The sequence below is a fragment of the Pseudomicrostroma glucosiphilum genome (assembly GCF_003144135.1).
Source record: "Pseudomicrostroma glucosiphilum strain MCA 4718 unplaced genomic scaffold BCV69scaffold_3, whole genome shotgun sequence".
In the NCBI taxonomy this organism is placed as follows: Eukaryota; Fungi; Basidiomycota; class Exobasidiomycetes; order Microstromatales; family Microstromataceae; genus Microstroma; species Microstroma glucosiphilum.
Genome location: NW_020289915.1, coordinates 1,020,475 through 1,035,318, shown reverse-complemented (window position 1 = coordinate 1,035,318; position 14,844 = coordinate 1,020,475). Strand labels below are relative to the sequence as shown.

The 14,844-nt window shown below is 56.5% G+C and overlaps 3 protein-coding genes across 3 annotated transcripts; 2 read left to right on the top strand and 1 right to left on the bottom strand.

Moving 5' to 3' along the window:
• Positions 1-36: 36 nt before the first annotated feature.
• Positions 37-5,355, top strand: BCV69DRAFT_276399 (hypothetical protein; the record flags this gene model as incomplete). The annotated part of the gene is made up of 1 exon (XM_025491109.1): positions 37-5,355. One exon carries the CDS (start codon positions 37-39, stop codon positions 5,353-5,355), a length of 5,319 nt encoding a protein of 1,772 aa, XP_025349633.1.
• A 562-nt stretch (positions 5,356-5,917) lies between these two features.
• On the bottom strand, positions 5,918-6,880 carry BCV69DRAFT_235814 (hypothetical protein; the record flags this gene model as incomplete). Its single annotated transcript, XM_025489911.1, has 2 exons — positions 5,918-6,567; positions 6,604-6,880. Coding segments are annotated over 2 exons (927 nt in total), but the record flags the coding sequence as incomplete, so codon positions are not given.
• Positions 6,881-11,219: 4,339 nt separating this feature from the next.
• On the top strand, positions 11,220-14,775 carry BCV69DRAFT_144804 (hypothetical protein). Its single transcript, XM_025489317.1, has 2 exons — positions 11,220-11,643; positions 11,722-14,775. The coding sequence occupies exons 1-2, from the start codon at positions 11,443-11,445 to the stop codon at positions 14,686-14,688; spliced, it is 3,168 nt and encodes a 1,055-aa protein (XP_025349631.1). The 5' UTR covers positions 11,220-11,442; the 3' UTR covers positions 14,689-14,775.
• Positions 14,776-14,844: the final 69 nt, after the last annotated feature.

Sequence of the window (14,844 nt, the reverse complement as noted above, 5' to 3'; positions counted from 1 at the left end):
GCCCTTTCCAACTGCATTCAAGACCGGAGCTCGGCCATGCATTCTGGAGCCCGATCACCTGATTTCAGTGCCACCCTCGACCGGCAGTGGGCCCATAGATCACAATCTCAGCTGGTCGACAGCTCTGAGATTCCGAAAGCTGTCCATCCGTTGGCTTCTGGGAGCATCGGATCTGCCCCGGGTTCGAGAGCTCACACTCCTTTCGAGCAAAGGATTCTGCACTTGCCTGCCAATGCAGAGAACGACTCTGGCTTCTCGCAAGAGCCGGTTCAGGGCTCCGCGGAAGACAACGCAGACGAGCGAAACTCGCAACAGAAAGCGCACGATGTCAACTGGTCTACGATAGTCTTGAAGAGAGCTGATGATGCAGAGGCCGAGGGGGCTCTTGCCAAGCTGGAGAGGATGAAGAAGCAAAAAGATACAACAAGAAGGTGGATGAAAGGAACGGGCGCCTCACTGCTCGTCAAACATCGCCGGAAATCTTCAGAGAGTGTGGATCTCTCCCTGCCAGATGCTTCCACGCCTGACCTATCGGGAGAGCCCGCAGAAGTCACACTTGGCATTGTATCACGTCCCGAATACTCTGTCATGGGCGTGAGAAATGCGGCTCAAGATACCGCTGGAAGAATCCCAGATAAGTCACGACTTTCGCTATCGCTATCGCGAACACAATCTCCCCTTGCGGCAGGGACTTCCGATGCTATGGGAAGTCGTGCCGGTGAATCCAGCGTGGGTGCAAAGCCCGGAATACAAAGCGCCAAGAGCCCTCTGCAGGGTCCTCACTACACCTCAAGTACGTCCGTGGCATCGCCGGAAGCCAGCACAAGTAGGCTACTATCGCCCCTCGGAGAGGAGCTCAAAGCTGTAGAAGAAGAGCGACAGGACGAAGAGGTCGGGCGGTCTGCTCGAACGTCTCCTCAACAAGGGCGTGACGAGCCTCGCTCGCGCCCTCGGATACCCACGCTTCACATTCAAGAGCCTAGTGAAGCTTCAGCTGAACCTACTTCATCGCCTTATGCGCCACCATCATCATCATCGTCGTCGTCTACGGGTCTTGCTGTAAGACCCGTTGCGGTGCGGAAAGGCCTGAGCCTCGGTGTCGACGGCGCTGGTGTAGCTATGGATCGCCACAGCGGCGATGGCAGTAGCAGCGCCAGTCAACCCGAGTCTTTCCTTGGCGAGCAGATGTATGATGAGCCAGAGGGCGACGATGACTTCCCCAGACAAGGCCAGCATCCTTCCGCCCTCGACAGAGACGTGAGATCGCAGGCTCTGTACGAGAATGATACGTCATCTGACTCAGATGTAGAGGAGGTGCTCGGATCAGCAACAGCTCGTAGGGGCACGGCTGATGATTCATCTGAGGATGAGGCTTCGATGGCCCAACTCAGCCTGCAGCATGGTCAACGCGCGATGGGAGGGCCTTCACGTAGAAAAGTGAAGCGAGAAATGGTGCCCTCTGCAAACGCACGCCGGGGCACACTCGGACACGTTCGAGCTACTTCTCTGGGTGACCGAGTGACTAGGGGCCTGACCTATGCTAGCAGCGAGAGTCGCAATCGTAGAGCTATGGAAAAGTACACTCCTGCACCCGCTAGAGTGGTCAAGCAAGGCGACAGTCGATCCACGACCCCCACATTAGGCGCCCCTTTTGATCTATCGACCACGTTCTTCGGCGGTAGCACAACGTCGTTCTCGGAAAGACCTTCGCCTGCAGTCGAAGAGCCTGGCGACCCTCTCTTTACAGGAAGTGGCTATCAGCAGTCATTGGCAGAGGCCGCAGCACGGACCCGGGATACTCCCTTCGGTGGCTACTCCGCACAACGCCTGGATTCGGAGCGCGGTGCGAATCGCACCGACAATGCTTCTCCGCAGCTAGGATCGTACGCCCTGCACGCCTCCCGATCCGAAACGCCTCCACTACAATCGTTGGGAACTGCGGGTCCAGGTTCTGCCCTCGATCCAAGGCGGGCGTCCATCTCTTCGATCACTTCACCTGGGCAAGAGCCTTCTGATCGATTCTCCTTTGGCTTGCCTCGTCGTACAGGCACATTCCGCTCGGTCAGCTTGGCCGGCACAGGGGAGAGAGGAGGTGCACACCCATCTCATACACGACTTCCCCGACCTTGGCGACCCCGCCAGCGTCGGAAGTGGAAGCAACACGTGGTAGAAGAATGTAAGGTGACACCCGACGAGGAGCTGACCGGTGCTGACCCAGATCAGGAGCTTGACGATGTTCTCGGTAATCTCATCTTGGAGGAGGATCCCGACCAAGTGCGCGAAAAGTACGACTGGGATGTCTTGTATGAAAATCAGCGCGGGCTTCTCTTCTTTGGCATTCCGAAGTTTAGCGCTCGAGTGCTGATGCAATGGGACCCAGCGCCATGGACGGATCGCAAATTTCAAAATTCTCCCTACAACATCGTCAACGCTCAGCTGCCGGACACTAGATGGGACTGGGTTTATCCCGAGTGGCTGATTGACATGTCTGGAGATGTTGATGAATCGGGCTGGCAGTACTCTGGTAGCTTCGGTCGCATCCCCATCTCCAAGATGAGCAGGTACATTGGATTCCAAATGGCCAAGAGGGCAGGGCGGGTCCCTCAAGGAAGCGCATCCGGTGAGATGGAAATGGAAGGCGTTGAAGCAGCAACACATCGCAAGCAAGAGAAGCGGAAGCAGAAGGAGCAGACAAGGGAAGATGATGGGGTGGAGGCGCTGAAGAGAAGCATAAAAGCAAGGGGCAACAAATGGACCGGCCGACCAGATGGCGCTACTTTTGTCAGACGACGTCGTTGGATTCGACTCAGGAAACGGCGAGGCCTCGTCCCCGCAGGTTCTCTTCCCAAAGGAGACAGCAGTCGCCAATCCGCAGAGCCCGTACAGGGCGTCGTTGAAGTAGCTCATACCAACGGCAACTATGTCCCCAAGGCATCTGGCGCCTCTTTAGCGGCTGACTCGACATCGGATTCCGGATCAAGTCTTACCTCTTCCGACGAGGAAGATGATTCCTCATCCGATGGTGAAAGCGCCTCAGTGGACTCGGACCCTTCAGCTGTCTCGCCACCACATCGACTGGCGGAACATCCACGCAATAGCTCTCACGCCTCCGATCCCCGCAAAGAATTGTCACAGGCAAAACGGCAACGGCGCCATCAGAAGGAGTTCACGGGCACGTTGCGAGAATTGAAGCATCTACTTCCTGCCATACTTGATCCCAAAGGAGCTTTGCAGCACAGCCTCGACCACCAGTTGAGTGGTCAAGACTTGGCTCTGGGTTGTATCGATGCACGGAACCCTTACATTAGCTGGAAGTTCGTCAAGAAGCGTCTCAATGAAGATGACATGAGCTGGAAGACTACGGCCCTTCGCCAGAGGGAGCGGCATTACCAGACTAGAAAATGTGATGGTTTCAGACTTCCTACACGCAGACGTACATCAGACGCCAACGGTCGAAGGCAATTCCCTGCTTCCCTCGGCTCAAGACATGGCACCACTGATTCTGTTCGTCAGTCCAAGGGTCCATACGCTGACGGCACAGGTAACGCTGCACGCCGCAGCTCACAAGCTTCGATTCCCATTTTCAGCGCTACCGATGCCAATGAAGCGCCTTATCAAGACATGTTCGCAGCCATTGATGCCTACGAGCTCACCAAAGATGCGCTGGTCGATATCAACTGGGTCAGGGTGAAGAGAGTCTTGAGAGCCTGCAACCTTGATCGTCAGCGTTTGGATCTCTGGAGATTGTGGCTGGGCCTTGACGGCCCGATTCTGGTGACCTCGGAGCAGTTGCTTGCAGAGGGCGAGACTGCGCTCCATTTGGCGGCGACGACAGGAAATTGGACGGCCGCTGAAGAGTTCATGGGCTCTTATCAGACTGATGGTCACGGCAGACGATCCAGTGTGACCTCACTTGCCGGTCCATCTACCAAGGCGCCTAGGAGACGTCATACTTCGCAGCCCCAATCTTCTCAAAGGGATCAGAGCTTCAATATTCTACCTGATGCAAACGATGTCTGGGACCTCCTGGAACGTCGGATCGATTCGATCCTGATTCTGTTCGAATTTAATGGTAGCCGAGCTTATCTATTGAAGCTCCTGCTTAGCATTCACGATGGTGCTCATGGTCAACACCGACATCGTCCCGAGACCTGGTCATTCCGGGATGAGGCAGGAAAGCACTATCAGAGAACCGCACCTCAGGTCCTCGCACCTTGGGCCCATGGGCCCAGAGGGAATGGTCACTCTACAGATCGGATCGGCCAAAGTAACGGCAACGGTACAGAAGAGGGAGATTATCCTGAAAATCCGTACAACAACGACTGGGTAGCCGGACTAGCGACTCGTCTTCAATTCTATTCCGATGTGCAGGAGATCGCCACCTCGTTGCAAGATCACAGTGGGGCAAGAAACAGCTTCAGTCCTCCAAGGCCTGAAGCGACTTCTGCTGGCCTAGGAATCTCGCCTCGGAACGGGGAGACAGTACCTGTTCGCTTCCGTTCGCCATTCGCTGAAGCCTCATCGAATGCGGAGACCAGCGCCGGACCAAGTTCAGCCAATGATGCCACTCCATCTCCTCCTCACGCCCCTACCAATACGCGTGGACAGCCAGTCTTGCATTCCTTGAGGACCAGTCCCTCTGCACTCTTCCAGGCCTCGGGTCGGAATCAGCAGTCCTCTGCAGACACGGTAAAGGGCAGTAGTGCTGCCGTCAGGTTCGCTCAGAACATCGGCAGAGAGCCTTCACCCCGGTCACGTTCTCCAGCCCAAGATCACGCTTCTGACCTCGGGTATCATGGTCCATTCCAATCGCACTACCAGCTTCAAGCTCCGCGTGTACAGCAGCAGGGGACATCGCAGCCACAGCCACAGCAGCAGCAGCAGCAGCAGCAGCAGCCAGAACGACCAAAGTCGGCTTCTCGACTGTCTCCCTCTCCACTTGATAGGCCGGCACGCCATCGAGGAGTGGGCGTCAATGGTCCACCTCGCCAGCCCTCGCCCGGCCAACTGGCGAGCCCCACGAGTGCAGTAGCTCGCGCCAAGCATCCACTCTCGACGATGAGAAACGCCAGTCCGGACCCTTCTGAAGCTGAAAGCGGGCGTGACAGTGGACGCACTTCTTTGCCACCTTCGCGATCTTCGACAATGGGCCCACGCATGGGCCCTTCTCCAGCGCCTGGATTGAGGAGAGACACCTTGCCATCGCCTGGTCATCTAGATCCCGTCTTGCAATCAAACCCAAGCGCTGCTTTCCAAAAAGAGCAACTTCGAAGACTTCTCATGGGTGGCGGTGTGGAGGATGTAGATGCAGATGCAGAGGAGGTAGAGAGCGAAATTGGTCGAGGATCAGGCTGAGGTTTGCACGCTTGCGTTTTCCTGCCAAGCACAGATTTCACATGTAGTGTCCTTGCGACAACTTTATACCCGTACTGCACAAGTGACACAAGTCTAGAGAAATTGATGAATACAGATACATATGACATCGGGGGATGAAACAGGGTGAGGACCAATCTATTCACCACTGTACCTGTGTTGTGTCGTCGTGACTGTCGTCCTCTTCGTCTCCCACATCGTCTTCATCAGCCTGTAAGGCGACGGTGGCCATACGCCCCGCAAGCAGGCTCAGACCGTCGCCAGGTTCGTCTACGTCTACCCTGTCGTGTCGATCCTGATTGAATCCTGTGACATCGCTTGCATCATCAAGAAGCGATCCTGCCATTCTTCTCCACCAGGAGGCAGAGACAGAGGCTTCGGCACTCTCCAGTGCGGAGATGTCCTCCTGCGCTGCTTCCGTTTCGCCAGTGACAGTCACCTTCTGTGTCGAGGCAACAGGATCTCGAGTCTTCTTCGCTTCTATGAGCCAACCGTTGCGCCGAGCGTGGCCAACGACCCTACGCCATGACTCGCAATGAGTACCCAGAAGCTCCGCATTGCCAACGACGATGAGCAGCTCTCGAGCACGAGTGAGGGCGACGTTGAGTCTCTTGGCCTCACAGACCAATCCTTGGCCTGCCTCCCGGTCGCTGGCTAAAAATCTGGAGCGAGAGCGCACGGGAGAGAGGATAACAATGGGAGCTTCTTGACCCTGGTATGCTTCGACTGGGCCGACGGCAACGTCGCCCAGTCCTGCAGCTCTCAGAGCGACACGGAGGCGCCATACTTGTTCCCTGAATGGGCTTATGACTGCGATTTCCGATGGCTTGACAATGCATTGCCCGTTGTTGGAGTTTCGAGGATTGTTGGTGCTCGGAGTTGAGCAGCCCACGGGCTCAACGAGAGAGCGACACATTTCGACAATTTTCTGTACCTCTCCTTCGTTCCACCAGGAGACTCCCTCATCGACCCATTCCTCGTGTGACCTGACATCGGCGAAAAGCATTGGCATACCGCGAAGTGCACCCCGACGGGGTAGCTGAGTCCAATTGTTGAGCAGGTCAATCAGTCTACCGTTGGCAGGGGCGCAGGGCACGAGAGAATCGCTGTAGAAGAGGGTGGAGGGGAGATGCAGGAGGGCTGGGTGACGAGCTCGATAGTTCCGAATCAGATGGCCCGAGTGGGCGCTGAATTCTGGATGCGGCCTTGCACTCTGGCCAGCATTTCCACCTCCGGAAAGTACGATAGAGCGGCCGTGGCGCTTAAGGCGTGCGAGACTCTGAGCATAGACTGGAAGCCGCGAGAGGCGTTCAAAGAGAGAGACGTCCAGTCCCTGAGACCGGCACATGTCGTTCTTGATGGCTGGGCCTAATTGAGCAGGGTCACCAACCAAAATTATTGCTGGTGTTGCGTAACACCTCGGGTGCGGAAGGACACAAGCAAGAGCAGGTGCAAGATCCGGCTCAGTGCCCTGCGCCGCTTCATCGACAAGCAGATGGGTCCAGTGAAGCTCGATAGAAGTCTCTCGATCGGGCTGCAGACCAGCCAGATAGATAGCTTGCAGTCGACCTATGTCAATGTTGCTCGCAGCACGACTGTTGATGAGGATCGGGACATCATGACATGCTGTGACAACGACTTTGGCCTTCATCAACGATTTCCATGGAGGTAGAGAGAATTCTCTCTTCTCTTCGTCCACATACGTGTAGGCATTGAGTTTGGGCGGTATTTCGGCAAATGTCCTCGTGGGAGCATTCAAGCGGTACATTTGACCTGGGGCCAGATGAGCAGAGAGGCGCGTCGCCAAAACGTCGCTAGCTGCATTCGAAGGCGCCACGACCAAGACACGATTCGTCGAACTTCTTTGCAGGGTTTGCAAGATTGCTTCGACGGACGTCATGGTTTTGCCGGTGCCAGGCGGACCACTCAGAAGGAAAGGGACTATACGGTTCTCCTCGCCGACGATCGAAGTGACAGCTGCCTTCTGCTCCGCGTTCAGATTGTCGTCAAACCATCGTTGCGAGCGCGAAGGCGAACCCTGCTGTGTGTTCAACTGGGTGGGCGCAGAGTCTGACTCGGTGCTCATTGTCGCTGCAGAAGGGAACAGCCATTTTCGCAAAGCGATCGCAGCGCGGTTGCTTCTGTTCTTCAAGGTGCGAGCTAGGATTGCTACAGAACCAGCTTCATCTTGCAGCAGAGATGAGTCGAACACAAACACGACGTTGAACTTTGCGGCTTGCACGCCTGGGAATGTAGCCGCCAAGAGCTGTAATCGAGGACATGATACAATGACCTCTCCCTGCAGTGCTCGGACGGTGACGATCCGAGCTTCGAAGACAATGTGCAGCCATCCGAAGTGCTCGTATGCCCTGCCATCGTCTCCTGTTGCGAGGACGCGAAGATGGCACATGTTTCCGGGCGTGAGCTTTGGCTTCTCCTCTCTGATGCCAGGTAGGCGTACTTTATAGAGACCATCTGGGTCCCAGCCGGTAGCGCTCGACCTTGAGTAGATTGACAAATTCTCGGCGAAGACCGTATGAGACGAAAGCTCCTTCTCTCGTGTCATCGATTCTGCTTGCAAGAGAGATTCCCAATGTTGCAGGTATGTGGACGGCTTCAGACGGAGCAAGGTCCGTGACGCCTTTGGCGCTCCAATAGAGCTCGGAGCGGTGGTGGGGCTAGTCCTGGGCTCAGACTGAAATCGCTCATCTTGGCTAGGCAGCGTTGTGTTTGTGCCGCCAGAGATGCTTGGAGCATTGAACTTGCCGTGGTGAGCGGGGCTTCCGATATCGTCCTCTCCTTCGCTTTCCAGTAGCTCGCCTTGCCCATCAATTCCCTCACCCAGCCAAGCTCCTGCTGTCTCAGACAGCTGTCGTTCCTCTTCAAAGGCTTCGTCAACTGCTCCAGATTGAAGCTTCTCCCACAATTTGAAGGGCCAAACAGTCTGAGCGTAGGCCGCAAAATCGATCTGCCCGCTTTGACCAGATTCTGTGAGCGGTATGAATTGGTAGTTGGTATCGTCGTTGACCGCTTTGAGCCATTGTGGGACGAATGTCTTGGCATATCTGTCCAGCGGCATATCCGCCCCACCCGGGTTTGAAGAGCTCACAGGCTCTGCATCAAGATACCCAGTAGGAGGTGACTCCACCGTTGGGGAGCCAAGCGATCCTCCAATGGTGAGGCCAGCCGGAGCGAGATTGTTCCTTGTTCGTTCATGGGCGGTCAAGTTCTTGCCAGCGCGGCCACCATTGTGGACCGGTACAACACTCCTGTTCGATGGCGGGGCTGGAGGTCGCGCCGAATGGTTCGATACACCCGGACGCACAGAGAATTGAGCTTGCCCGTAGGTGTTGAAGTCTGTCGGAACTTGAGTAGTGGGCCTGTGTCCCTGGACCCCACCATGTTGTGGGTGCTGGTGTTGCTGTTGTCGAGGGTCGTGCCAAGGATACGGCTGAACTATTGAGGCGGGACCAAGCGTGTGGCCAAAGCCATCGTAAACGCTGCCATTGCGAGCTACAGGAGAATGGAAAACCCAATTGCTTGGGGGTCTGGAGACTTGATTCCTCACTCCGTTTGCGATAGGATGTGGATGCGAGACAGGCGATCTTGAGGCGGGGTGGGCCGTCGCTCCTGTCGGCCGGGGTGGCCCCTGCCAGAAGCCTGTAGGGTGACTCTTCGCATTGCCGGGTGTAGCCAATGAGCGGGCGTCTGACAGCGTCGGCCATTGTTCATTGAGAGGACTAGTGCCATCTCGAGGGGACAACACTGGCACATGTGCCATTTACGTCGTCACCGACGGTGATGATCGGTGGTAGACTGAAGGCAAAGAGGGGCTGACGAGCAACGGAAAGGCGGCGGGCAATTTCAAAATGTTCCGACATTGGCTCCTCCACTTGTCCCCCAGGGGCTCCATCCTATCGGCACCAACGTCTCTCTCTGTCAAGGGACAGTCTGCCATGAACGAACGTCTGCCTTGCCCATCCGCCCTTGTCGCTTGTCGCTTGAAGCCAAGCACAGCACAATTTCAAACATCTTCAGAGACGCTGGAAGGACTGACATGGATCACATTGATGAGGTTGGGCTTCTGTGCTCGACGGTAGGCCACAGCGCCTTTGTCGCGTACAGAGGCGCTCACAGTCAGCGTACGCTCGGGAAGATTCCTGCCGTTTTCATGGCGAAATGTGTGGTCAATGCGCTCCTGACGAAAGATTGGGGATCGAGAGCTTCCACCGTCGAAAGTCAGCGCCGATGTTTCTTGCTCGAGCCGGGATGGTCCGTAGTGAGAAAGGGTCGCCGCTCCGCACCTGGGACAGTCAGCGAGACGAAGATAGCAGCTCCGCGCAGAGATAGGCCTTATCTCAGGACGTCGATACTCCTACTTGATACTCTCGCCTTAAGAAAGCTGTCACGAGAGCCGGGACGACCCGATCAGCGACAAGGGTGACGGCTCAATTGCTGAGTTACGACGCCGAACAGCACCTTCATCACGCCTTCATGTGCGGAGTGGGGGCCGTCGGGTGGCATCGGGAATACCACCATACGAAGAAGCAACTCAGAGGTTGCAAGGGACAAGAGCAAGTATTGGCATGCAGGGGCCATCGCAATTGGCGGAGTCGACGAGCAGGTAGAGGCGATTGAGCTTTTAGTGGTACCACCGCTACCCAGCGATACAGCAACAAGGCTCAAGCAGACAGTGTGGCAGACAGCAACCACGCTTCGATCTTCGCGATGATCGGCAACTCCACCTCACTTCTCTTCCGCACCGTGGGCGTGTGCACCACTGTACAGCCCCTACACCCACGTCAGAGAAGCTTGAGCATCACAGTTGTATGAGCTTTAGAGCAGTCACCAATTGTCCCACGCCCAGAACATATTCCCAAGATGTGCTCGCTTGAGGTAGATTTACCCTTGCTGCTTACAAGCATCAGAGCAGTCTGGTAGACTTTGCATTATCGGCAAGTGAGTCCTGCTGGGTGACGCCGGAGACTGTTGTGTAAGCGAATGGCTTGCTCTGTGTGTCGCCCAATTCGTGTGCCCAGGAAAACGGGCCGGCGAATGGACGCTGTGCTCTCTGCTGTCCGTCGAAGGCGTGTTGCCTGGGCCTGGCTTCAAGTGAGTCTGCGACAGAAGTAGGAATGGATTGCGGAGAGTAAGGGCTTGATTGTCATGGCGCTGCCGAAGCAGAGGCGATGGCGGGGCTCCACGGAGAAGCAGACAGGGCGGCTGGGCCCACAGCCTTCGGAGGATGGGCTACCAGGCACTAGACGAGAGTGTGATCGTGCGCCCGGCAAAACGCAGCCGCATACCTACGCGAGGCGCAGAGGCGGAGAAGCACTCTATCTCCGCTTCCCCACACTTTGCTTTGGGGGCTTACCCCAGATTTTTGACAAGGCAGGCGTAGCGTCAGAGAAGCAGAGGCAGTCCAGGGTGAAGCAGAGCTGCCTAAGACCGAAGCCGAGTTATTCCGGCCTCCTCTGCTACCATGCCTCTGCCTTCAATGAATGCACCACCTCTTTCTGTCTTGGGCGGCGCAGGTCTGCGGGGTACCAAAGGGCTCGTGTGCATAGCAATGGCAAGTGGCGGCAAGACGCAGGAAGCGCAAAGGGAGACAAAGAGGAATAGCACACTTCCGCGAGAAATGCGCGGCCTCATAGCCACTCTGGCCATCTCCTATTCCCACTAGTCGTCCGTCTCCTTGGCTGGCTTAGCATCACCTTTGCCCTGTCATACTCAAGTCCTCTCAGTCGCTCTCCCCTCACTCGATACCTTTCGCGGTGCTTCCTCGTCCTTGTACTTGGCATCGGATTTACAGCCGCTCGGCTACAATTGCCGTAGACGTGGGTACCTGACCTGAGCCTCCTTGCTCCCGGCCTGCAGCTCGGACCTCTTTCATCTATTGTCTTGATCACCTCAGGCTTGGCACGCTTTCTCTCCTTGACGAGAGCTGCCCATCTCCTCTCCACGAGGTTCCTTATCTCCTACCTCTCACACTCGCTCTGAGCCTGACTTGTCCCCTCGAACGCGGAAGTCTGGCACGCAAACAATACCTCAAGTGCGGGTCTTCCCATCATGGCATCTGCCTCAAGCGAGCCCAAGAAGCGGCAACAAGGCTTTGCTATCTCTTCCACCCTTGCTCCGAACCAGCAGCCAGCTGCAGTCGGTAGCGCTATCAGTCCTGCCTTTGCTTCTCCTGCCGCCAACTCATCGTACATTGACACATCCTACCTGCTGGATGACGAGATGTGGAGGACCATGACTGTGGACACAGATGTGAGTACCCAAAGGGACCACAGCTCGTACTTGAGCACAAAGTGGCGGCCAGCTGACCGGAATTGCTTCCCATGTCAGATATCCAAGAGACGTAGTCAGGAGCCAGCTCTGCCCACGCCGAGTGAGGAAAACAGCCAGGCCGACGCTGTCATGGAAGATCTGAGCAGCAGGGGTTCAGTAGCAAATGATCAGCCTCAGACTCAACCTCAAGGTCCTCGCTACCCATGGGACGACGGCCTTCAACATCTAGATGATTGGCTGGGCTTGCCGCCTTGGACAGGTGCTGGGGACGGCAGCAGCACTTCCGCCATTACGCCTGACAAGATCGGTCACACCGGAACCATCGACAGGGCCTCGGCCGTACTGGCAGTAACGCCTGACTCAAGTAGGGCAACTGCCCAGCGCGCTGCGCCGCGGCTCGATGGCTCGCCGTTCACCGAGAGTTCATTCTCTACGGGCGAGTCGATGAGCAGCAGTGAGCAGACGACTTCTGTGCAGAGCTCGAGTGTCATCTCATCTTCCAGCCCCATGCCCAGGCTATCGTCCACTGCTCCTGTTGAGAAGCCAGTTCAGCAATCATCGGCGACGACGACCTCTAAGCCCAAACGTCAACGCAGCGTCACCGTGAACACGTCTACCACGGCGCCGGAATCAGTCTCTACCATATTGGAGAACTCTCGAACTGGCAGGACCTCCACAAGCGGCGCATCCAGTAGTCGAAGGGCCGTCTCTGCCAATGGACGCAGCGACGGAGCAAATAAAGACACCAAAGCATCTGCCTCTGCCGATCGCAATGCACTTGCCAAAGAATCCACCAATGGTGGCGTCGGCAAGGCCACCCGGGTCAAGACAGGACGCACGCGAAGAACATCCATAGGCCCTGCTGCTCAGGTCGGCAGCAGCACTGGCAAGAAAGGCTCACCTAGTAGTGCTCCTTTGCACATTGACACTGCTTCAGCGGCGGCAACGATGTCTAGCGGCCCTCAGACATTCAGCGGCATCCCGACGATGGCATGGAACTCCTCGCCGTGGCCAGCAGGGATGTATCACCATCCACCACCACATTGGGGACATTTCGCTCCCGGAGGACTGCCGTACGGCACCTTTCCGCCAGGCTGGCCAGTCTGGGGTTCGCCTCAGTCCATGCCCATGCATCCTGCTTGGAGTCTTCCAATGAACGGCAGCTACATCGCCACTCCAACTCCAGGAGGCTCAAGCATGCACAATGGATGGCCTGCTGATGCCAACGCCGATGGCTCTCTTTCCCCGGCCGTTGCGCAATCACTCTCTCTTCCGATGACGAGTTCTATGCAAGGCATCTTCAGCAGTATGCGAGGTCTTCATGTCGGCACCGCAGGAGTCGGCCTCGAGGATGACAACACACAGCACCTGCAGGCATCCGACGCTGTCCGCCCGCCTTTCCAACCTACTGGCCCGACTAACTCTTGGAGTGAGGCGGAGACAACGCTGGCGAATCGGGGCCCTGCTGATAGCGGTCATCAGAAATCACCCTTGGTATCGTTCGGTTCAGATGGTCAACAGGACGGCGCTTTCCCCTGGAACCTGGCAAACCTCGGTCACACAGCGCCTTCCGAGGCCGCTATGAAGCCCTCATCTCAGAGCGACTGCGACGAGCGCCTGAACGAAGACTCAGCCATGCGCAAGGACGGATCCAGACGATCCACTTCTACCTCGCCACCCGCTGTGGGTGTGGCTACTTCTCGTGCGTCAAACTCATTGTCCACGACAACCGCTGAAACACCGGGTCATCAGCGAAAGTCGTCTCGTTCCCTTAATAGGACAGGCAGTATGCGCGGGAGCAAGCTGGAGGATGTACCCGAAGGTGAAACTGTTCATTCACATAGTCCGCCCGCGTCCTTCTCCAGGGGCAGAGTGGCCGCACCCAATGCCCCAACGCTGCAGAACAAAGCAGGCTCCTCGGCCGAGCCGGGCTTTGACAATGCTCGTCGCTTGTCAGACACTAGAAGGGTTCAAGCACCAGGCAAGATCGAGGACAGCAAGAAGAAGAAGGTAGCAGTGCAAGAAGACGACGACGACGATGGAGAGGACGACAATCTGCTTGACGGCGACGATGATGATGATGACGATGTCGATGAGGATGATGACGCCCACGAAGACAGCGCCATGCCTTCTCGCAAACCGACGCGAGGCCGTGGTAGCGGATCTAGTCGTCCGGTGCGCTCCGAGCAGGAGCGTCGCAAGCGTCGAAGAGAATCTCACAATCTCGTCGAACGACGACGTCGCGATACAATCAACGAGCGCATTGCGGAGCTGGCATCTCTTCTTCCGGAGGCCATGCTCCTCGACGCCATCGCTCATAGTCAAGGCGGCGGCAACAACTCCAAGGTGGTACAAGTAGCAGTTCCAGAGGAGATTCTCAGCCGACTCAACTCTGCAGGCAGACATGAGATGGGTGGAGGGTCTACTTTGGATATCCTGTCCCTTGCTTCAGCACCAGCCAATTCGGAAACACTTGCTTTGGCGCAAGCTCGCCCCAACAAGGGCATCATCCTTCGCAAGTCCGTCGACTACATCCGAGCCCTGCAAGAGTTCATCGAGCAGCAAGGCAAGCATGCAAGGATGTTGCGTGAAGAAGTGGAACGAGTCACTGGTCTCTTGGAAGAGAGCAAGTCGAATGGTGGAGACCTGCGTTCGGAAGATGCGGCTGATGAGCCGGGCGAGACGAAGCGACTATGGCCTACGGCGTATGGAGTTGAACACACTGCATACACTCGATCGGGAAGGGACGATGCTCATCATGACCAGCTCCCGCGCTTGGGTCTGTTTCGAGCCAACCATGACGGAGGGGACCAACACGAGGGGGAGCAGAGCACAGACGACTCGCCTGCCTCTGGTTATCCACAATTAGGACCCGGGCAGAGCCCACCGCCTACCTTGGCTGAGTGGCTCGCCGCTGCACACAGCCATCAGCAGCAGTCCGTAAAGGGAAAGATTGACGTTACAACGGCGAAGCGTGATTCGATGGACGAGGTTGAAGGAAGAAACGAAGCCATGACTTTCTGAGGTGAAATCCGGCGAGTGCCACTTGGCGCCAGCAAATGTCTATAACGCCTTTTGTGTTTTATGTGTACCTGTGTAATCTTTCACTCTTAGTACCCTAACGATAGGAACGATTTAGCTTTGCGTCTTGTCTTGTCTGTCATTTGCCATGAGCTTGAA